Genomic DNA, 25899 nt, shown 5'->3' with positions numbered 1-25899 from the left:
CGTAAAAAATTATGTAAAATAGTGACTACATTATAATTTAGATAATATATAACTAATAATTTATAACAGTTAGTTACGTAAAAATAAAAAAAAAACAAAAAATGTTGATATGTAAATTGTGCAAATCTTCCTTACCCTGTTTGTAGCAGATTTTTAACAAAAAAAATTGATCTAATACATTACTTATGCATTTTATTAAAAAAATCATTATGATCGATACAAATGCTTAAAAAAAAGAAACAATTATGAAAAACAAAAACTTATAACTTATACTAGCTTATATACCGTTATGTATATCGTTAACTGTACATGTAAGAAATTATGACATGTAACAATTTCTACGGTCAGTCAATGATTGGTAGACCAATGATCTTACGGAAGTGATAGAAAATAAACAAACCTGCCATACAACTGAGGAATAAGGAACAAGATATTTTCATGTGACGTTGATCTTATTCATCTATTACACAATTAAAACTGAATGAATTAATAAATAAATTCCTTTAAAATTTGTAATATAAAGATTTTTATCGTTAAGAGGTAAATGAAAAAATATAGTTTTTTAAATTATCATAAAATGTATATCTCAGCTTGGATGTAAGTATAACCTATTTTATAGTAGCCGAGTTTTAACCATTTTTTTACAAAAATGTTTACAAATACGTTTATAAGACACTGTGCTCATTAAAATTAATAGGTATGATATTAAAGCCATTTAAATAGACCATTACAGCATTGCATAGAGGTTATGTAGAAACATATTAATTCTTAACGAAAATTATACTACTACGAAATTATTTTAATGTTCTATTTATATAAAATATTAAGAAAAAATATAAATAATTTGAATTAATCAATAACAATCTATAACATGGTAATATAGAAGCTATATATAAACTTCAATAAACAAATTTTGATATAAATATAACAGAATACATGAAAAGAAAATATGTGAAGAATATATACAAAGAAAATAAATATATTTATATATATACTACATATATGTATATATACATATATGTATATATATCTTAATAGTTTGATAATATTTAATAAATGTGCATGTATGTTTAGTAAAACAATATAATTTTTAGATAACTAATTTGTTAAAAACTTATATTTATATGTGCTTACATATATTCACAGATGTCATTAACTCTTCAACAAATCATATTGGATGCGAAAAAATTAGTGATTAGAATATCAGATCACGAAAATATAGCAGATAATTTAATAAGCGAAATAGAATCAGTTTGTGGTCAAATTGCTAATATGAAGCAGGTAAACAATTTATTTATATAATATAACAATTTAATCAAAAAATTCACAGACATACATAAGTAAAGTAAAAGATATCAAAGTATAATAAAGTGAAAACTTATTCTTTTAGATTTTTAACACAATTCTTTATTATAAAACTGTATAAAGTTCATTTTTTATACTTTTTTAAATGCATTTATAGTATCAAGAAGAAGTAGAGATCCTTAACACCGAAGCAAAACAGAGGCCACATATACAGTTAATCTCAGGAATACAGAGAGAAATCAAGCACTTGCAAGAATTACAAGCTGAAAATAAGGAATTGAAAAAGGCATTAGAGGACCATCACCATGCTCTTGAATTAATTATGTCTAAATACAGGCAACAGACAGCATCCCTATTGCGTCTCTGCAAAACAGATCTTTCTACATTACATAATGCGAAATATGCTAATGTAAGCATAAACATTATACATATATTTTTAATTATACATACAATTACATATTACATTATTGTACTAAAATGAATGTTTTTTATTATATACAATACGTTAAAATTTTAATGTTTAATAATTAAAATTTATTATTACTGATCAAAAGTCATCATAGTAAATGTATGAAATTCAAGTTCATTAATTCTATTAAAATTTTTTTTATGTAGTTTATTAATACTTATGAATGATTCTTCTATGAAATTACAGATAATTACTAATCAAGCAGAAAAGATTAATGAAATGGCAGCAGTAATGAAAACCGCAGTTGCTTTGGACGAAGAAAATGAAATGAGAGATAAAGAGGTATATAGTACTTTAAAAGAAGAAAATACTACCTTGCGAGAAATAGTTAATATTGCAAATAAGTATTGCACCTTAAATAAGGAAACTGAAGTAGATAGTAAGACTGTACAAACTGATCCAGTAGTATGCTAAAAGTTACAATTTATATTTCTCTTATATGAATTTCGTATTTTATTTATTTCATATTTTATAATATAATTAATATTAGATAAAAGATGTATTACTTATATATAATAAAATGCTAATATAAAAAAAGTACAATTTAAATACATTAAATTATTTTAATGAATTTTACAAAAATTTAGTTCTGAATGTTGTTTCATTTAACATAAAATTGTCAAATTATCTTTTATATCATGATTTGTTAAACTCCTTATTTAAATTGCCTTTCCTGATTAATGAAACAATTACACTTTTGCGTCAAAAAATATATTTGTATTCTATGATTTAGAGTATTACAATTATGATCGTGTGACCACAGTCGTATAAGACCGTTTATATTTTATATGACTATAATTGCAACATTCGAATACTTCCTCATTTGCGCACGCGCGCAGGAAGTTTAGTAATAACAGGTATACTTTCCTAGGGGAAAGATATCTTTCCTCTGGAACATTTCGGGAATTTGCGTTTTATTAACTACTAGAGTATACATAATGTAAAAACTTAATAATCTTGAATTAAAAATATCGTACATTCGTACGCGGTATTTAATATTCTTATTTAACACACTTGACTATACTATCATATGTGGTTATATACGCATACGTAGCGTATATATATAATAACTATATAACCATAGTTTCATCTATATTCTGTTCGTGTTCTGTTCTCTCGTAGTACTGTCGTTAATGTGCATTGTGAGTTTGTGAGATGCTAGCCAGCTACGTTTAAAGAAAGCATAGGTTGGTGTGGGTGTGCAACTGCTGGAAGGCAGCCGCACAAGTGAAAGGGTGATGGCAAGGAGGAGTGGTGATTTTCAGTGATCTTTAACAAATGGCTCTGTCCGAAGTGCACAATTTGGCTGCAATTATCAGCAACAATGGTTTTACTGTTAGCAAGGTAAGCAACTACGACTCCGACTTCATTTCTGAAAAAGTGACGTTCATTTTCCTTTACTGCAAAGTATAAAGTAATAATTCCAACATAACGTCCAAAAAGGCGTAATTTTGTTGTTTAAAAAATCTCATTTAGATCGATGAGAGAAGGAGACGTTTAATATGCGATATGAAGATTATGATTTTTATTATAATCATTTAATAATTTAATTGTAATAAAAACGATTCGATTTTAGTTCGTTGTCGATGTATACGATACGTAATTATGCTTATAATAGATTTTAATTTAAAATTGTTGCTTCTGAGATGAAGTCATAGTTGAAAGAGTAAATTTATTCTGATGAATTTAAAGTTAGTGTTATAATAATGGTTTTCATGTATAGAATCATGTTAATATATTTTAATAATTGTCTTTTAACACACTAGTCTATATCATAATACTTAATAATTATGAGATTGTAGGAAAAGGAGCAAATATTCATGTACCTACTAATAGTCTCATATTATTAAAATATAATAAACTGTCTTGAGTCAAATGCAACTACTTTTTTTTTATAGAATAATGTGGTTGACCGCAATATCAACATGTTGGAACCACGAAACAGTTATCCAGCTGACAGATGTAATACAGAATATAATTATTGGAACTACGACTTAATGGAATGTAATACACAAAAAAATGTAAGGAACTTAAAAATATTAACTGATTTTTATATGTAAAAATTACTTTTTTATATTTGATAGAGTTATATGAAAAGGTCGTTTTAAATTAAAAGAAATAAACATGTAACTTACATCACATTTGAATTATTGTAAAATATTCTGTATATGTATATATTTTAGTGGGCTATATATCACTCCGTTTTAAATATTTCCATTATATTACTCTATAATGCTTTATATGTCTTTTTCATAAAGTGATATATTTATATGTTCAAATACAAGTATTTGAAAATAATATATTGCTTTTGTATAATATTAAGAATTTGTTCAGTTTTTAAATTAAATATTTTTACTTATCACATGTGACATATTTTACTTAGAATAACCTATATGTATACAGAAAGGAAATTTCATTTTATTCTATTTAAATTAAATACAAAAGTTGAACTTACATATTTATTCTTACCTATATATTTTATGTCTATGAAAATAAAAGATTTAAATTCAGTAACAAAATATTTTATATAATTTATATATTTTAGTATTATCTGTGATTAAATATAGTTGTTAAATACATTACTTGAAGATTCTTTGAAAACAATGAAAAAGATTATATTATAATACTAATTTAATCTTTTTTAATTATTTACTTATATAGATGAATGTAGAAGATGAAGATAGTCAGGATTTAAACAATCCTATGGTCAATGATTTAGTGTCAAAAATTCTTGATGATGATTCAATTGTTGGTGACAATGCTCACAATATTAGTTATAATGGCAATATTCAATATTATTCAGATACTCAATCCTGTATTATGGAAAATAGTACAGATCCCAATTTTACTATGGATCGTTTCAACATGCATTCAACATTTAATAAATTGCCGAATAATGTTTCTAATAATGTTAAACCTGAATGTAATTATAACAATCTCTGTGGAGAACTTAAAACATTGAGTCTCAACACATGTGTAGGACAAGTATCAGATCAAGGAAATTTATATAACAATGGGATTGGTGCATATCCTAATACGTATCCATCTGATTCACAATCATATATATTACGTCCAAATAGTGAAAATTGCTGTGTTAGTGGAAATACTATGCCTTTATGCAATGATTTATTAACAACTACAAATGAGACAAACTCAAGTAAACAGTCTAACTGGACAGAAAATTTGTCAACACCAGGATGCACATCAGATCTATTTGGAAATTATCAACGAATACAAAATTCCACAAACCCAGATCTTAATTTGAACATGGCTCTAACATTGGCACTAGATTCACCTGATCCAATTACTCTGAATGAATTAGAATATCATAATAATATTGGACAGAATGGAACTGCTAATACATATAATAATCCAACACCTTCTATGCATGAATTATACAGCATGACTGCCAATAATCAAAGTTATAGACCAAGTTCAGCAATGACTGATTTGAGTATTGATTCTGGCTTTCTTTCAAATTCTCCCTTACAACATTTTTCTCCAGCTGATACAAATTTGCATAATTGTTTTGGGAATAATATACAACGGAGTAATGCTAATGATTATAAGGATTTACATGACTCAAGTAGATTAAGCATGGCAAATATCTCCATACCAAATGAGCAACTTCAATTTTTGCAACAACAAGCTCGTAGCTACAAGTTAAATCAAGCTGTGGACCAAGAATTTAAACAACTAATCGACTATTATCCAAGTGTAAGCGACTTTACCACATCATCGATCAATAATTTAGACACAAACGAAAATTGTCTTACTAATAATGATTATAGAATTGATAATAATTTACTGAAAATTATCAGTCCAAAATCAAAGACTATTGAATCTAAGACATATTCACCAATTGGATTTCCAAAAAATCTAAGTTCGCGTAACACCCACCAGTCAATTGCAAAATATGGATATCACAATTATCAACATTACACTGCCAATAACGGCGAGACTTTAAAAATGTTACCACAAAGTTCCACATCTTATCAGGACTTGAAGCAGCCTAATAGTACTAATACGTATAAGATGGAAGGATTTGATCTTACCAAAGATATAGCTTTTCCTTCAGTAAGCCATTTGACTAATCAAATCGCAGGGTCTTCAGTGAACAAAGATACTTTTAATTATCTCATGAAACAACGACATCACATGCCAAGAATACAAAACAGTCCTGGTATTCCATCTGCTGATGTCCTCTTTAATTCAGGAATAGTACCAAATCCTGGTACAGTAAGATCTGGAGTATTCCCACCAGTAATGCCAGTTCCTGTACCACTTCCAGTTCCACGTCTATTTTCTGTACTCTATGGTGGAGGCCTGAGCCTTAGAAATGGAAGTGGAGCAGCTAGACGTACAGCACCTTCGAGCATATTGCACTTCAGACTAGAGCAAACTTACGAACAATTTAAACAATTAGAGAAAGAACGAAAGAAATGTGAAGCTGGGTTAGCTGCTCATTTTCCTGGCAAGAGAGTGACAAGTGCAAATAATATACCTATTCCTCGCCTTCAAGGAAATCCATCACGTGTCGATCGTTTAATCATTGATTATTTGAGGGAGCATGCACGCGTCATAACTTTGATTGCAAAGGTAATTATAAACCTTTTTGCTTTCTTGGTGATAAAAATGTATTAAATAATATACAGTAATATACTCCTTAAATAGATGGAACGTTTGCGAGGGACCACGATGAATCAACGCGTACATAAAGCTATGGAGTATTGGTTAGAAGCAATAAAATTTGTCCAAGAATGTCGTAAACGAGAAATCGCAAATGCTACTAAACGCCAAAAAGAGAACCCACCGTGCATTCTTGTATACAACGATAATGGTATGTTCATAGCATATTCAGTTGCATATTCAACTATAGATCCAGTTACAGTCCCATGGAATTGTAACCCATTACTTTTTAAATCTTTTTTAAAGCTTCTAAACATCGAATATTCTGTTACTAAAGTAGTAATAGAGCAAACTTTTATATTTAAACTATTGATTTATGTTTACAGATATATTAACATTGGCAGCCAGTGTCTACGAATTGACGAAGGCATCTCGATATGCAAGAACTGGTATGTATAACGCATTACAAGCTACACTATTATATGATTTGGACATAGAAAAGAAAGTCGTGGAAACTTCTAAAGATCCAGTTCTTGTGATAAAACGTAATGAAAGTCAGATAGTAGGTGACGTTGGCGATTATTCAAACTGTACCTAGCAAGATTTTGAAAGCCGCTTTTCCATTTTGTGCGACAAAACATAGATCCAGTCCAGCAGCTTTTTACTTACGTATTCTGCGTTACGTTAATGAAAAGCTTTTGCTGGCGTTTATCATAATTTTATCGCTGAGACAAAAAAATGCCGCCCACTAATAATTGCGAAGTTTTCAAAGCATCATACGGAAAAGTACGCGTACTTGCGTCGAAATAGGAAAATCGTATGCGTGTCTACTTTTTACAAGTTAATATTATAGGAACTCCATAGTTTTCTACTGTACATATTTTTATCCTACAGTCTTGAGAGTGTCAGTTCTCGGTATACAATACTTGTGATCCAGTTATCTATCGTACATATGTCGCACTTTCAAGTGATTTTGCTTGTTCTTTGCTAATGTACTAACGAAAAGAAAACTTACGAACGTCGATATTTTTATCTTTGGGTATGTTGTCTTGCGTATTTCACATTGCCAAAGATAATCATTTCAAATTTATTGAGGATCCGATACTCGTAGAAAGGAAAAACGGAGAACAAGATTGCTCAGACGTACTAAAAGAAATACAAAAAAAGAAAAAAAGAAAAAGAGAAAAAAGGAACGTTCGCCAGAATCTCCGACTATTACTCGTTTGCGTATGTGTCATAGGCTAGATAATATAGGCTAAATTTTATCAATATATTTGTTCAGAGTGCTAGGCAGTAATTTCTTAGACTAGTTCAATGTGGCCTTCCTTAAATGTGTGACCCAAGATGTATATCAGGTAGTCAAAATACATCTCGAAAACTTCGAATATTTCGAAAAATTGAAGATGCGATGCGGCAACTTAAATCTCAGATCGGGCGAGCTTTTCTCAATCTGTGAAATATGTGTAGCCTTTGATCTGATTCGGTATATAGATATATATATAATAGATATATATACAACGCAAATGATGTCCATTATACTACACATAAATCTTTGTTAAAAGAGAGGACTTTTCTAACGCATACTCGCTACACGCATACACAAAAGCGTGCTCTGGCGTAACATTTACGCACAGCACATAGTCACAGTTACGTGTAAAATAAAATACAAAATATTCGTGTATATAATTACACACATATACGTGGAATATTATATATGTACGTATACCTATACGTATACATGTTTATGTGTGTACGTGCACATACCTATGTGCAAGTATACGTACAACTTGTATAAGGTATATAGAGAATTTTTAACGTGCATACGTGAGACACAAAACTATTCCTACATACTTACTACATGTACGTTCTAGGCAAGTTAATTAGCTCTATAACGGCCGACTTGCAAAGTTCAGCATTTCCTCTACTCAATATTGAGTAATCTCTTTCATACTGATGATTTGTTAAGCTCAGGATATTTTAACGTTCCAACGCGCGTATGTACAATTTCGTACGAATTCGTTTTATTATAATTTAAGCCGCGATATAATCGCGCAAGTTCGAGCTCCACGAAAACATCGAACGTCGTTCCGTTCTACGTTCTTGAGATGCTTGAACGACGATTATTTCCGTATTCCTATAAAATTATAAAACAGGTATTCGCACAACGACGAGCAAGAGTACTCCGTATTAGAAAAAAAAAAGGGGGGGGGAAGAAAATGTGAATCTATATAGTGTCCAACACGTAGGGATGACAGTATGATGAGATAACGAAACTTAGGTGCAACATTTTTGCTGTCTGAAGGTCTAACTTTCTTAATATCTAAGCTGTATCAATCGGCCTGTATTGTGATTAGAAATACTCATAAAATCCGGTTGTTGGTTATCGAATATCGGTGAAGCTTTAATATAATCATCTCTGTACATATGTCCGTTAACTCCCATTTAAGCTGCATTGTGTACGTAGTGATTCCCAATGATAAAAGGGGGAGAAAAACGGTGTGTTGGATTAATTTCTCCGGTACTTCTATATCAATCTTAGGCAGGAGAGACATTAGTAGCGAAGTATTTAATTTAGTTTCTAGCGATAGTTGTTGTTACGAATACAATTTTCTGGCTGTCTTTGTTGCCGATCACATTAACGAAACAACGTTTCAGATTTTCGACTATATTGTTCCTCTATATCGGCGCGTTTCGCAAAATTGTTGAAGCTTTACAAAAAGATTTTATATCGGTATCGTATTTCTCCTTTGCTCGAGACCACTCGCGTATTGACTGATGATTTTATCAATTATATCCATTTATTTTTACAAGTTGAAAGATACAAATTTGAATTTCACCGATGGAAACGTGAATTCTAAAGAATCACTATTATGTAACGTGAAACTGAGTTTCTTGATTGTTTTAGCCACTTGGACGAACGCGTTTTCATACGGGTCGGTATCGAGGAAGCAGAAATAAAGTTTATTGACTTTACACGCAGACACAAACTTTCAAACGATACAATTACATCGTGAATTATTAAAAGGAAGATATAGGAGGCATCGCGTCTTCGAACTTACTATACTGAAATGAAAGCAATCGCTCGGCTGCAAAGACAACCTTTTGACGGAAAAGGGCCCGGTACTATCCAGTCTTGCGAAAGGTGCAAGATATACATACAGACTGTTAACTCGCTTTTACATAGCGCTTACACATAATCATTGGGGACCATGTCGAGCATCGTCTCCACGTATATCAGCATATCTGAGAACCTCATTTTTCATTAACACGAAGGAACATTTGCATTTCTTCGCAACTTCGTTGTTTGTCTTTCCTTCTTTCTTTCTCTTTTCCTCTTTTCCTTCTCACTTATTCGTTTCATCTAATTTCAGAACTTAAAACCCATTACCTTTACGTTGATACTCTTTCGTTTACGTTTCACTTTGTCCCCTGTTTTTTCTTCTCTTCTCTGAAAACGACGAAGGCAACGTGAGCACCGAAGGAGAGACGCGTGTGGTCTGGAAGAGAGTCACACGACGACGTTCGCTCTCTTCTTTTTTCTTTTCCATTTCAAGAATCAAACGAGACAAACGATGAAACACGTGTCCGGGAACGTGTCGAAAGTATAGTCTTAGCGAAAATTTAACGAGAACGTAAGAAAGAAAAAAGAAAAAAATACGAAAAATATATGTCTTTGTTAGGGTAAGATAGATTACCGAATGGCTCATTAAAGAAAGAGTTCGTACAATGAAAAAAATAAGAAGATTACTTTTGCTTGCGTTATGTACATCCAAGAACGTGATAAAGGGAAACGAGTTTTTATAGCTCTGTTTAGGCTGAAGAAGAAAGCAAGCAGTGCTTTACAGAATTTCCTTCCGCATTTGTCAACGTGTTTATATTGTAACTGTGATATATATAATGCCAATTTGTACATAACTTAACGCTGAGGAACTTACTATCGCGGTAAGAACACGATGAACGCAGTCAACTCTCGTTAGTTTCTTTTTCTTTAACGTCGACGTTTCTTTTCTGTTCTCGACATTTTCGCTTCAGCCAGTTGCTTTTACCGCTATTCTACGCTATAACTTGGAATGTGATACCGATAGATAAATATACACGTCCAATTATAACTATGAGGTATCGGCTAGAAACATTCTCTTCGAAAAATTCTGAAACCATCGAGATATACGTTGGCGATATTCGCGCTCGTATCGCGAATCGTTTTTTAATAAGTGTTTCATTTAACATTTAACCCATGGTACTTAGCCAGAACAATTGCCAATATCGTGCAATCATCCGAATTATCTATGCTAGTACACACGATCTTTTCAAAGGCTTCTTGTAGCTTTCGCGAATAAAGTGTCGCGATATAACTTTTCTCGCTATTTCTTCTAGTCTAATAAACGTTATGTGATAATCCATTTTCTATTTTTTTTTTTAAATATTCATGTTCGACTTCGGTTTGCATTTTATCAACGTTTCAATTTATCAATAAGCAAGACGGTAAAATGTTCGTTATCTGAACTAAGTACAGGAGACAAAAGCGTCTGGAAAATTAAATATTCACACAGTGAGATAATCAGTATTTAGCATATCGGTTTGCGTACTATCGTTAAGACAAAGTTGTAATTTGTATATTCGGTATAACATCAAAATTTATCGGTATTATTCAATTCTAAATGTTTCAGACAAAATTAGAAAATATGAAGCTTATGAATCTTCAACGTTTATTTGGTTCAACGTATATTTAGTTTTCTCGTCGTCAAAACGATCTAATAAAAGTCTTTTTTTTCAAGGACTAAACGTTTTTCCTATCGAAAATACGAATATCGTGGCACGTAATTGATTCGCGTTCTGATCATTTAAAATATTTTGAAGGATAACTTCGAATATTCGTAAGAGAATGTTTAGACAGAGGAAATTCTACTGTACACGATCATTATCTTTTGCCATTTCTATTGCGATACCGATCTTAATTTCTAACGCATACGTAATTCATAGAAAGCTGTTAACGTAATGATATAAATAATGATTGTGTTATTTTTCAAGTTGATCAGCATACTGCATTGTTCGTGGCGGAAACATTGGAATCTCGTTGATCGTAATACAGAGAAGCGGATGCTTTTTATCAAAATTCTGTAAAATTATAGGAAATCTCTCGCCAGCTGCAACTTCTTCAAACGTTGCGGATAAATTTCACTTGCATAGAAAAAGGAGAATAGAAGAGATCACGTAAGAAAAAGTAGCGCCATTTGCATTCGTCCAGCTTCTTCTATGCGTGTACAACTTCTGTTTTCTTCTTCCTGTTGGAAAAGAACACGAATGAAGCTTTCTCTCGCGTGAAGTTACATATTATATATATACATATTATATGTGCATGCGCACGTATTCAGTGATTACCTCGTATCATATTTACCTTACGCAGCATCATTAAGAATAGGAACACTATCTGTACAGATACGTGTTTGACAATCCTATTTAAATTTGCATGTGATATTATAAACTACCTATAATAGCTAAATATATACGTATCCACCGCGTGTACATGTACTGGTACAGGTTGTTTCACTGATACCGCTAATGATACTTTTCTTTCAAATGAACTTTTGTCCCATTGAACTTCCGACCGTAAACGTCTGAGTTGCTTCTAATTGAGATAGTCGGTGAAATTTCGGTTTCGGAGAAGATAATTGAATTTTTATAAATTGAGATTATTTCCGATTCGGACAATCAGTTTGTGTGTTTTAATTAACGCGTGTTATAATTAATAAATAAAAAGAAATCGCACGAAAAAGCAGGTTCTATCGGATTAGTTGCATACTGGTACAAGTATGTCTGATAATATACTGTCTGTTTCTCCTTGCTACCTGATCTCTTGCCAGTCTTCTCTTACATTAGGTCTTCTTACGCTGCTATATCTTGCAGTTTTGTACATACTTGTACTTTATCAAACGTTGATATTATTTACCGGATAATTCGATGTGTCGTAAAAGCTAAAATTACGTTCTAAGTAATAAAAGGTATGCGTGTGTATGCGTGTATGTGCGTGTGTTTAAAATTAGCGAAACATCCTGTACATTCCGTATATGTACGTTCACATGCTCGTGTATGTGAGTATACAACTAATTTTGCGAACGCTCACGAGGCAACAAGGAGTTACATAGGAAAAGTCTTAATCGTCCATACAGAGATGTATATAAAGCAGACAAAGTAATAACGAAGAAAAGTAGACGAGAAACCGACCAATGTTTAACTCACGAGACTCTCAAGACGTTAAGTGGGTATTCATAAGACTCAACTATTTCTTTGCCGATAGATACATAGGATGTTAATAGCGAAATCGTTCCGCTTATATTGGGATAATATTCCCCAAAATTCCGAATGATAATTAGGATCAGTACAGGGTCCGGATAATTCATTTTCAATCGTATAAGTAATTGCTATACGAATTAGCTTAGCGCGCAACACTAGACAGTGTTTAATTTCGTTTATTACGTATTTTGTACCACTGATATCGAGGTCAGTATCAATTTTTGTGTTGAATTTTTTTCTTTTTTCTTTCTTTCAAACGTACAATTCAATTTTATAAATCGTTAGTGTTTTATAATTTGACGTGATTTATCTTCGATTGTCTAATTTCGAGATACACTCCGAAAACGCGTGTTCTACGATCTTTTTTTTATTTTACTATTCCTCGTTTGATCAGAATTTTGAAATAGAACCGGCAATATTAAATATCGTTATTACCTTCGATTTTCAATTTTTCAATATACAATTTTCACTTATCGAATTTGCGGTTGCATTTCCCTTTTCCTTCAGGCTTATTCCACACGCTTACTTTAATCTCGAACAATATTCATTTCATTCATTGCTAACGTTTAAACAAAAAGCTGTCGAACAACTAGCCATTTTTCCTTTGAAATTGTTTTCACTGCCAAAATTGCTTTGATTTCTTTGTGATTATTTTTATATCGTAAGAAAGATAATCGTACAGTCGTGTTCACGCACTTTTGGATCTAGAATTCTTCCATATATTTTTGGCTATAATAATTTATTTATAAAAATCTAAAACACACGAAAAAATTTCGAATTCGTGCCTTTCTGTCAGTTTGCAATTATTCCTTCACAATTGCTCCGATTTTAGTTTGTTGCAAATCTATCTTCTGGAATAGATTTCTGTTCCTGAGATCTCGAATAACGTAACTCTCGTAAACCGGAATTATTTCACCTCGGATTGCCTATCGTTTTCTTAAATCTGACACGTGCTACATTGTGACCATGGCACAAAACGTATATCGACGAGATCAACAAGCAGCACACGCCAAAATTGATGTGTCGCTGTTTCCATATATTTCCTGAGGCAAATAGCAAACTTGTTAATCTGATATTTATATATTTTACAACACTCGTTTCTTTGCTATTCTCTACTTACACCTTGCTATACATGTACTTCTATTCTTTATCCTAATACTATAAAATAACTTTCAAGTGTTCAAGCATCTCGTTAATTTGCGTACTTCGATAGACACGGAACATTATTGGGTAATTTTATAAGAATTTCTAGCTACGTTTTTTAATAGGATAAATATATTAAGTTTAATAGATATTATAAACGATATTAAATACTGTCTCGAGCTGATATTTTTATTTTCGAGCGTGTAGATTTTTATTTCAGAGTAGCCAGAGTCAGTTGGTCCAGGTCATTCCAATTGGCGAGTGTCAATTACTTTGCACTTGTTAGTCTTCGTTTCGTTCTCGATTCGTTGTAGCATTCGTCAATGCACGAATTGCCTGAACGTTAACTCTTACCCACATTTATTCTACGAATATCACGGTGTTTAGTTCCACGTGAAGTTGAATTAAGTTCCCATATAATTCGATTAAAATAGTTCGATATATAGTCAATAAAGGTGTCGCGGTTATCAATCGCTGAGCAATTTACACCATTGATTAATAATACGATAGTAATCGACCAATAGAACAATTTCGCCATGGAAAACATTTAACTGTTTGGCACTAATGGAAACGCGATGCGTTCAAAACTACCCATTCCTACAAAGTGAACACGTATGCCTAAGATATACAAACACTTACGTAACGTGGATAAATTATGGGTATTTGCCCATTTAAAAGGCAATATTTTTCTTGGAACGATCCTCGATCGTATATAGACGGAATGCTATTGATAGTATTTGTACGATAGTTAACGATTTTTATCGCGTACCTTCGAACGCCAGTACAGCTTCAGAGGAACTTTAAAGATGGTGCAAAGAATCGTATTTACGTAATAATTACAACAGTTTCGTTTTTCCATGTAATCTTCGACGATATATACGCTTTAACGGTCGTGTAAAATTTAGCTTGATCGTAATCTGTAATTTTCTGTCTCTGTGACGAGTGTGCGTTACATAGCAGATTCGATTCTGTTTCGAATATCATTAATTTCCAATCAAATTATTTCCACGCGATTGGCAAAGTATTAAAATGTACGAGAAAAACTATCGAGCTTTTGAAAACGTGTTAAAAGCTATCTAAAATCTCGAAATTTTATTATCAGCGCGTCGAATAGAAAATTATTCTTCGTAACCGGGATCGTTGTTAATGATACATTAACGACTCATTAGTACGTATTAGCTTCTGTAATAAAGTCAACATCCTCAACAATGTCTACGATATCTTACATACTTATATTTTCTATTTTATCCCGTTACTCGTTAGAGCGATCGGTATGATCTTTCGGTTTTCTGGTTCTACTGGCGCTCATGATTTTCAAGTAGAAACTGTATTACAAAACACAAATATCTAAAGTAAGAATGATTGTATTAAATTAAGAAAGAGATTTCTAAATCGTATTATACACACTACCGTCAGGTCAGCGGAGAGGGGATGGCGATTTCGCAAGTTGAGGATTGTCGTTATAGGTAACGGAGCTTCAGTTAGATCCGAGTTAAGAGTTACTTAATTTCGGAATATTTCGTTTTAATTTGCATTCTATGTCTCGCGCGATAAATACGATCATCGATCGTGTTCGTCGCCTTTCTAGCTCGTAAATTAAGATAATACTCGAAAATTAAGTAAAGTAAATCGATGGAAACTTTTGTGGATCTCCCAAATCCCGATGATTCCAATCAAGGATTAAATGAAAAATCTGTAAATTATCGAAACAAGGGAAGAGATAACGACAAGTATATAATAACAAGTTCAATATGCAATAAGTGTACGTTCAAAGGAAAAGATACTAATATATAGAAAAAAAAAAAAGAAATTGTACGTAGGTAACATAGTATTGGAGGATGTATTGTTCGTGTTAGAATGACTAGCTCTGTCGAAGCCTCTGTATTTAATATCGGTGTGACTTTACCTTTCTTTAACATCCGATAAAGAAAGAGGTGGTTCTGCTACTGCTTAGAAAGTTTCTAATATTAGGTGTGACAAACTAGCGATAGGTATTTAATTTGTTTCCGCCTAGAAGCTTCCTAAGAGCTTGACTCAACAAGTTCGAGGTGCTGGAACTTTCAAATATTCTTAAAAGCTGCGAATTTAGTGGATTCGAAAATTGACTTCGCTCTCGACGACATTGTTTGAGAGACTTTGAGAGGACGATGCGTCCCTTTCCTTGCAACTTTTTTGTAGTTTTTATTATTACATGTAGGTAAACATAGAGGCCTATCGCGTGTGCAACTTGTTTCGAAATTATTGGTATAGATTGCCAATATAAGGCAATATACCTTTCGAGAAAGGTTGCTATGAAGAGCGAGTAAAAAGTATTTATTTCTTATTTATAGATATGTCGTTAACGCGTATCTATTTCTCTCTCTACCTTCCTTTACCATCTTTCATCAATTATAAAAATGTGGTCGAAATTGAATACTTAATATACTGTTTTTTAAATTATATAATCGAACAAATATTTTATTGAGATAAATAAATCTTTGGAAATAATGATAATTGTATTGTGTATTATATAACAATACACGGATAATTACATTATGCGATAATGTAATTAAAGGTAAATAAACCGGTGGGAAGATTAAGTTGATCTATGAACCTATTGACGTTGAAAAATTTTTTTACGTAAACCTTTTTACACAGTCAGTCAGTCTGTACTTATAATTCGAAGCCTCGGTGCAAACTTCTAGTGTATTTGTGCTTTTGCTACTATCTTCCTATCCGTCAGTCGGTAACTTAGTAATAATTTAGTAATAATAACGTTAAGTCATTGTTTAGCGGCTAGCGACTCAGAAACGTTTTTATCGAATGTTTGTACGATTTGTACGATTGATTCCATTCGAAACTTACACTCGATCGTATCGAACTCTCGAGATCTGAAACTACATGTCTCACGCGTTCATCCACTCGAATAAACAACTTCTCTAATGCAGTAATTGAAGCACATGTATATGTATAAAAAAGAACATTATCTTATCTCGAAGATCGATAAAATATTCAGTTCGAAAATCGACTAATCCACGGTGATAGCAATTTCGTACTTTTCGAATTAACGATTGTAAATCGTTCTATCAGAAGATATCGATGAGCTCTTATAAACTCGTGTACCACAATCGAATAGAATTACTCGATCGATGAAATATCGAATATCGAACGTCGTGTTATCGATGTGAAAAATAGATAGACTCGAGGAGCAAACGCTGAGAACTTACGTATGAGTATTTCTGATACTAGGAGAAGTCAAGGACCGTAGGGAACACATATAATCAGAAAGATACAGAGAGAATTTGTAATTCCTGATTAGGAAAGAAGATAGTAAAGTTTAGTTACTTCGATGTTAGCGATAGTTCGCAAAGATTCGAAAGAGATAATAGGCGAGTAGAGTTGTGAACGAGAAGACGAAATCGATAATTAGTAACGATTAGTAAACGATTAATAGATAAATAACATATTACACGTACATATGCATATACATATATGTGGACATTTACGTGAGTAATTCGTAGTAAAACGTCGGAAACGGACGATTAGATAAATTAGATGATATTTGTACGCGTGTACAAGGAAAGGAAAATTTGTGGAATTCGAAATAGCCGGTGAATACGGCGTTTAGAGAAATTTCGCTGGTAGGAGACGGACAAATCTTAGATATCGTTTAATATTCGATGTCAAACCTCTGGCGAGGTTCGCTACTTTGCCGCTGATACTCGAATCACTGTTTGCTCGTTGATGCACCTATTATCGAGAACTCTTTGGAGATTATCGACGCTGACGAGCAACGATGGGTTAGTTCAAATTCTTAGCATAATTCTCCGCTAATCCTAGACGCGTATACTATAATTTTTTATTCCTGCAATACGCGTCGATGGGGGGTGGTGCGTTTAATTGTAAATAATCTGAGCGATCTTTTTTCGACGTTTCTCTCGTTCGAGAGAACGTTAAAAAAAATGAAATTACGCGACAATTATACGCGTATCGTCAACGATCCTTCTTCGTTTCTTTTTCGTTTGTCTCTTTGATTTTATCGCCTGTGGTATTCTTTTTTTTTTTCTTTTTTTGTTTTCTCTTTTACTTTTTACTTTTTTTTATACATATATATCGACTTAGCTTAAGGATTTCATATTTACGATAATTCATAGAATAATTCCACGATAGGATATCGTATTATTATTGATCAAAGAAACACGTTAAAACTGAAATATTTTCCCTCGTTTTCGTTGCTTAACAACAATGAACAAAACGGAAATACGTTTCGCATCTTCCCGATGTTTCAAACGCATTTTGCCAAAGTTTTATTCCTGCTTCCCTTCGTTAATTGATTTAGCTAATTTACCGTATTTAATCAGTATAGGTAATTATAGTAGAAAAGTTATATTTATTTTCCTTTCGATTATACCAGCGATGATTGTTTTAACGTTGTTTGCGCACCGTAACACGTCACATATCGATGATTGATGATGAGTGTCAGCGTTATCTTGCCAGTAGGGTGATGATTAACATAATTCTACTTGTTTCGCGTTGAACAAAAAAAAAAGGGGAAAAAAAAATAAAAACAGAAGAAAAAGGAAGGAAACAAGTAAAACGCAATCGTTGAGAATCATTCGTGTCGTTAAAAGGAGATATCACAACTATTGATAGATTTAATGCAAATGGATAATTATATATCTTCTTGTCTATGGGGTCGGGGCTAAATGATAAATGGAAGACGATTCAGAAAATTCGTTTCTTTCTTCCGTTGAACGTATTGCAAAAGAACATTGTCCGCGTAGTAACTCTAGAAAATTTTTCTAGCTTAATAATGCTTTCGCGTAAGCGACGATGATATTCTATTCCAACGCGTTCGACGTTATTAGCCGAAGAAACGAATTTTTCAATTTCACGTTTTCTCTTCGCTTTCAAGCTACTATCGCGAGATACTAGCTTTATATGATGTATATGTATATATGATGGACAAACAGAGAAAAAGAAAAAAAATGGACACAATCGTATGCAAAATTGCATAAGTGGTAAGAGCAGTGTGGAATTGTCGCTTTCGCCGCTAATATCTAAACTATGGATCGCTGCTACGGATCCTCAATCAAATTCAGCGATCGAATGTCGCAATCATCGGTACGCTTCAGTGTCCAGGAAAATGAAAAACGAGGGGGGGGGGGAGTGGGGGATTGAAACAAAAAAAAAAAAGGAAAAAAAAGGGAGGACAGAGGAGGAAACGTATAAAATAAAAGCAGCGTTGTATCGCCGATGTTTAGAATGTTCAGCGAGTAATTTAGATCGCAGATTGAAAGTTCTCAGGGAAATGCAACCAGAAGAGAGGCACGTAAGCATAAGAAATGCTCGGCCTGATCGATATTCTTTCCTGGTGCTGACGAAGGATCTCGATAATTTGAGAAAATCTCGATGAAAATGTGACGAGGCGGCTGTTACTGAAATTTCTAATGAAAACGAAAACAATCCCACGTAACTGAGTCATCGATACAAAAATCAATTCTCGGAACGTTCTTCGTATCCTGAGTTTTTCCACCTTGGTAATTTTTGGTGACACCAGAATGACACGTTCCGCGAGGAACGAACGTTGATACCAACGGGAGAACCGATATTCTTGGTCCTAACGCTCTCTAATATATCATTGCCTCGTTATTTGTCACTGCTACTCTTTTCTACTTTTTTATATTTTACATGGTTTACACGATAGAACACATTTTGTACGTTGTAATATTTCTTAACGGTTACACAAGAGCGATCGAGACTACGTAAACCGAAGATAGTTACGAGAGACATAAAACATTCTGTTTCGACGACACGATTTCTCATAACGAATTGTCGAGATCCTTCGAGATCCAGCTTTTCGCCGCCTCATCGAACGAGAAAAGGAAGTGCGATCTCCTGGCCATCATATTATACGCGTAGGTTTGTTCGTTCGTACGAAGACAATCGTTTTACTTCGAAAAGTAAAAACAAAAAAAGAAAAAAAGACAAAAAAGAAAACAATAAAAAAAAAATGGTATTCCAATCTTCAGGGTAACGGGTCAACGATGGTCGAGTATTATCGAGAAATTAAACAAATAATGAAAGAGAGATAATAATTAAACAAATAATAAAGATGAAGTCTAAATAAACATCGACATCGCGAAGAGAATACTGCTTGGTTTGCGGACCATTAAATACCAAATACTATACAACGATCGCGTTACAATAGTTATTTAACATAGATTTGGAACGCTAGGGAGGATAGCGACGGGAACGGTTGAAGACGATTTCTCCTTCATCGGAATAAAGTCTACTTCGACGAGGAAGCGTGATCGAAATCCAAACGCGGGATTTCTTTACCGTTTTTGCGGTTGTCGGTTAGTAAATTTGATTGAGGACGTCATTTGTAAGGAATCACCTATAGATTCGTGTGCGTTTCTCTAGTGGTAACTCGAAGATCGATTAGCTTTTTCTTACTAGCACATTTTTTCGTAATAACGATCAAGGTAGAAACGAGAGAGAAAGAGAGAAACAGAGAGAGAATGCGAGTTCGGTCTTAGAAAACTTGTCGCGCAAGTCGATCCTGGATACTGTTACAGACGTATGGCCTGGAGGGGTTTTTTTTTTTTTTTTAAGAAAAGGAACCTTGACCTTTTACACGGCTGCAAAAGTTCCTCGATCGCGAAAGAAGACTTCAATTCAGTTTTTCGTTTCTTCTATTTTCCTCGGTTCGAACCTAAGCGAAAGAAAGAATCTCACTTTTCATCGCCGCTTATAAGATTCTTGTACTTCTGACTGTTTCTAAAGGATCGCAAATCCGGTATCGACGCTCTTGAAGAAGAATTTCGAGTGTCTTATTTTTAGGCGTACATTTCGGAAAGATTGGGCAAAAATTTCGGCATAAATGCGTAAATCAGAGCGCGAAAGCAAGAATTTATGTAAATATATGTGCATGAACGAATTTCAAAGTACTTTGGAAGTGTTCCGCGTAAGTTCCGATACACGCGTACACGCTATTTTACTATCAGTTACCATAAGATTTTCGGAGTCGCTTAAAGATGTTTAAAGGGGCGAAATTAGCACAAATATTTTCACTAATCTCTTATTTTCGCTGTATTTACTATTAACATTATTACTATTTTATTTATTTTTCGCTACAGTCTCGCTATTTCGGTGTTTGCAATATTTGATCTTAATGCTACGTTAAATTATAATTATAAAAATACGTATTTCCTTATTTTAACACGTACAACATGTAAAAGTGGTTTACAATTTTTGCCCAACTTTCTTGAAACGTCTCGCAGAGAGGAATAATTATTTTTCGCGTAACGATCTCAGTGATTTTTATTAGGTACGAAAAATTTCACTCGATCGCTACACTAGTCTATCATCGCTTACGTAGCTTCCATAGGCCGAAATACAGAGCTCGATTTTATCGTGTTTCGAACATATCGGAAAATCCTCGGAATTCGCGTGCTATCAGGGTTGCACTTTGCTCGTGAAGCATCGCATAATCTCGTGTCACTTGCCATGAAGAAAAGAAATACGCAGCAGGTGCAGAATGTTTCGGGTCTAATTATTTGCTCACGCGTGTATGTACACGCGGCAGACGTTTGCTATTCGCCTGCGATTCCATTGCGAACGATACTTGTCGAATTTTGAACGTCTCGCGTGGTACACGTGGATACGTATCACGGACAGAAACAAAGTGCAAATCCCATCGGACATATTTTGTCATGACGTTCGATCATAGAACGCGAATCTATGCCTCGATGTACGAGCCCCGAGCGATTAGGATTATGTCGAGCCGTTACACTTAAATAGCGAATTCTGCTATCTCGCGCGGTGCTTAAAATTTGACTGAACATTAACATTGCGTCCATGTGTATCAAATTTTAAGCAAACAAAGTATCACAACGTATGTAGATAATATCGCGGAAGAAATTAAACGAAAAAAAAAAAAGAAATAAGAGAGAGAAAGATATGTAATGGAAAAATATATAAGTGTGGTCGAACGAAGAGATGGTAAAAGATGAAAAATAAAAAAAAGAAAGAACAGTGCTCAAATCTTAAATGGCTATGCGTCTCGGCGTGCATCTTTTTAACAAGTCATGCGTGCAGAACATTATACATTCACACATATACACACACGTACGTACATACATACACTAAAGACTGTAGAGATTCTTGGAAAAAAAAACGACGGTAACTCTCACCTTCTGTAAACTGCACAAAATAATTTTTTACGGATCCATTAATATTCGTGTAAATGTGTTGTTATTTACGACAGTGCCACCGAATCGGAAAACGCGAGAAAGAGGAGAAAAAAGAAAAGATACATTCGTTCACTTTCGTCGTCGTTTTTTCACAAGCGATCGTGTACGTTTGCGTATACTCGATAAATCTTTATATTCGTTACGCTTAACTCGTATCAACGTTGTGTTACTCTACGACTGTTTTTTAAAAGAGAAAAGGTTCGTGTCAGGAGAGTAATTGCGATAAAGTACACTATATACTGCCGGAAAAAAAAAAGAGAGAATCATTAACCGAGGTATATCATCGATAATTTTAGCCCAAGCGATGACGCTCGATTCGTAGATATTGTATGGGACGAATTAGAACAATGGTACAATAAAGGTGGTTTTTACTAGAATTCCATTACAAATTTCTTATTTGTGTTCCTGAAATCTCTCGGATAATCGATTAAATCTCAACTGAAGCGTTTTTGATTGATATTGCTTGCGGATTCGGATATTTTCATATTACTGGAGAAAGCATTTTTTAATGACTTTTTTAAGTGCCACTTACTAGCATACGGTTCTTCTTCTTTCTTTTTTTTATTGCGTACATATAAACAATTTAAAAGCCGGAATATTCCATTGAGACCTTTAAAGCGACAAACAGAAAAAAGAAACTTATAAATATTAAGAAAAGAAGAAAAAGAAGAAACGATTTGACCAATTTTTAATATCAACGCGTACGCTTTTGCTTGCGCATCGATTAGTTTCATAATTTTCCGTTTGCGTTTGAGCTTATTTCTCTCGTATTATTGTTTTACGCGTGACAAAACGAAAACAAAAGGTTTGCTCGAATCGAAGATGAGGCAACGGCAATAATAATGATTGGCGCACGTGTCGTGTCTGATCGACTCTCTAGCTTGTTCGTTTGTTCAACTTCTTCGATGCTTTTGGGCTGTGATTTTACAACGCTAATAACCCAAAAAGGTCGCACTATTTATTCTCAAGTGAAACTGAATCGACAATCCAACTAAACCAGAGAGAACTTTTAAGGACTTTAAAAACGACGTTTTCTTATTAGCCCTTTCTTCGACGTTTAGACAAGAGAATTCTTCGGCATCCTTTAACTTAAGCGCCAGTGAATAGATGTTTACCGCGATAACGTGGATCGTACAGTTTTTCGGGTAAACGTAATATTATATGGATGATGGTGAAACAATTTCTCGGAATGGGAGAAAAAATGGACGTTGCAAAATATAAAGGAAAAGAACGAGTGGCCAGAGCAGAGAAGCAAATAGCGTAACAGATGGGTGAGCTTGGATATGAGAGAGAAGGAAAGAAAATTAAATCTGTCGTTCTTAGTGTTTTTTATATATATATTATATATGTTTACGTTTCAATGTACACTACGAATCGTATTAATGATACGTATATGATAATATAACAATAATATATATTATATACATATATATATTATATATATATATATATGAATGATATATCGTTAAATGGGCTGTGGTAGAAACCTTTATATACTTTATACACCAGACGAGTCGGATCCTCTTGTTTCGTTTGTCTTTCGAGAGAAATGAACAATTAACTGACTATAACGGAAGGAAATACAAAGGGAAAAAACAAGAACGAAACGAACAAAATGATCGAAAAGTATAGATAGAGGCAAGACGTATATGTGCACACGAGAAAGAGAAAGAAAAAGAGAGATACGGCATCATTTTACAAAGACGCTTCAGTCGTTTGAGTGCGTAGCCACTTGTCCTATATTCTGTCACACAACGATTACCTTGCACAAAATGTACCTAATTATACTTAAATAGTAGGATCCGTCTTAATGATTGTCAATAATATTGTACCTACTGTACCCGTGGACACGGGCAAATTATGATATTAGACTTTAAGGCTGTAAGGCGTAACTACGATTAGATAGAAAACCCAGTCGCTAAACAAACTGTATAACTGTGATGCACCTGCTTCGAAGGAAACGCCTCGAATTCTGTAACGAGTATAAATGCAGAATGCTAGTTTTCGTACTTAGTAAAAAATATTGTTACGATGCCTATTGTTTTAGGTCTTTCCTTTCCCCTCTCCTTCGAAACTGTATTTCTTTTCTATTGTACTAGTTTAATTTCAAGAGACAGACGTTTCTAATGGAAACTGTTTGACCAGTGACTACTTATAGTATTGCAATGTGTAACACATAACCTCTCGGTGTAATATTGACATTTAGAAGCTTTTTTTGCGATGTTGTTACCTGAAAGAATACTTAGATAATAATATACATTAATTCTAGAGAATATTAGCGTTAATTGTACGCACGATGTTTTCCATGACGTTGAGAAGAAAACTTTCGACGAGTTTTCATAATATCGTTTTAAGGAATCGGGCATTAATCGTTTCGTTGCATCGATAGATTCGTTGTTCTTCTGTTTTGATTAGTCTAAAAAAACATACTTGTTCTTTTCTTTTTTAATCGTTTTGCTGTTTTTGATTCTTAAAAAAAAAAAAAAAAAAAAAACAAGAAACACGAAAGTAAGCATGCACAATCGCAAGTCCCTTCTAAATTACTTCTCGTCGTAAAGTAAACGTATATATCATCTTCGAAGCAGCGTGCACGAATAATCGTTCATATGAATGTCATAGCCTTAGTTTCGCTAGTTGAGAAGAAGAAAGAATGTTTTAGATCCTTGCTCAATAAATAAAATATTAATTTCGATGTCACAAATTATATACCGATATTAATTTTAAGTTAGATTCCCAAAGCAAAACAACGTCGACCATTTTTGCGAAACGAATCGAATTGAATATACGTACAGTTTAACATGTAAGTACACGTGCATAGTAATATGCCTAATATGAGCAACGGATTTTCGTATTCTCGTTATCGATAATTAGATGAATTGTAGTTGTCCGGTCGACATCTATCAACGAATCGTTTCTTTCCGATTTTTAATTTGCGTAATTCTTTCGCGTCAGCATTTTCGAGTAAACGTCGCGAAGTTTGTCTTGCGTGCGTGTCTAAAATTGCATTCTTAAACTCGCGCCGATTTCCGTCGATTTCCGCTCACTCTTTCAAGAAATGACAGAAAGGATTCGCCGGAGGGTTCCAAACGAAACATTTGTCTCGCAAAGTTGGACACACACAGGACCATGTTTTCGTAAAAGTAGAGATAAGACCTGAGCTTAATGTATTCTCTCGTGAAACCATGTATAAAACTCCTGTTTGTACCTTACTAGTTTACTATGACGCTATTATAGATTACGTATAGAGGAATTGAAAGTGAAAGAAAAAAGCGGTCGAATAAATAAGATGAAAACAAGAGAGCGCGCGAGAGAGAAAGAGCGAACGAGCGAGCGAAAGAACGAGAGACAAAACAGATAAAGAGATAGGAATGTTTAGTGTCCATTTGAAGATCACGTTAAGTCCTTTATTTTTCGCTACGAAGCGACGAAAAATTAGTGTTAGTATAATTAGTAACAAAAAATGCATATAATTATCGTGCTTTCGCTTCGAGAATGTTTCATAATTCTGATTAGATTGTTTTGTGGCGTATCAGATATAACGCCGTTTGGTGAAAGACTATATCAGCAAGGCTGGTGATTAGACTCCGATTAGTTTCCTTCTTTATGTTAAACATGTTAACGGTTTAGCAAATGTGTTTTACTGAAAGTGTCCTTCCTATGTAAATTTACTTGTTTGTCCTCATAAATTATAAATAAATAATATCTTTCGTGTTCACGTATCTGCAGTCCTTTAAATTTAATTCTCCTTCGAAATGAGTGATGCTGATGGAAAGGTACGTAATAAATACTACTAATAAATACTACTTTTACAAAATATGCATATAA

The 25899-nt window shown here is 33.4% G+C and overlaps 2 protein-coding genes across 2 annotated transcripts; both read left to right on the top strand.

Moving 5' to 3' along the window:
- The first annotated feature begins 312 nt into the window (after positions 1-312).
- Positions 313-2218, top strand: LOC100651236 (FGFR1 oncogene partner 2 homolog). Its single transcript, XM_003393201.4, has 4 exons — positions 313-540; positions 1147-1281; positions 1463-1714; positions 1961-2218. Exons 2-4 carry the CDS (start codon positions 1147-1149, stop codon positions 2186-2188), a joined length of 615 nt encoding a protein of 204 aa, XP_003393249.1. The 5' UTR covers positions 313-540; the 3' UTR covers positions 2189-2218.
- A 471-nt stretch (positions 2219-2689) lies between these two features.
- LOC100651357 (meiosis-specific coiled-coil domain-containing protein MEIOC) lies at positions 2690-25793 on the top strand. Its single transcript, XM_003393202.4, has 5 exons — positions 2690-3118; positions 3673-3795; positions 4436-6373; positions 6449-6614; positions 6790-25793. The coding sequence occupies exons 1-5, from the start codon at positions 3053-3055 to the stop codon at positions 6999-7001; spliced, it is 2505 nt and encodes an 834-aa protein (XP_003393250.1). The 5' UTR covers positions 2690-3052; the 3' UTR covers positions 7002-25793.
- Positions 25794-25899: the final 106 nt, after the last annotated feature.

This window comes from Bombus terrestris, chromosome 1, assembly GCF_910591885.1.
Source record: "Bombus terrestris chromosome 1, iyBomTerr1.2, whole genome shotgun sequence".
In the NCBI taxonomy this organism is placed as follows: Eukaryota; Metazoa; Arthropoda; class Insecta; order Hymenoptera; family Apidae; genus Bombus; species Bombus terrestris.
Note: the sequence above shows the minus strand (reverse complement) of the source record. Positions and strands in the feature narration are given on the sequence as shown.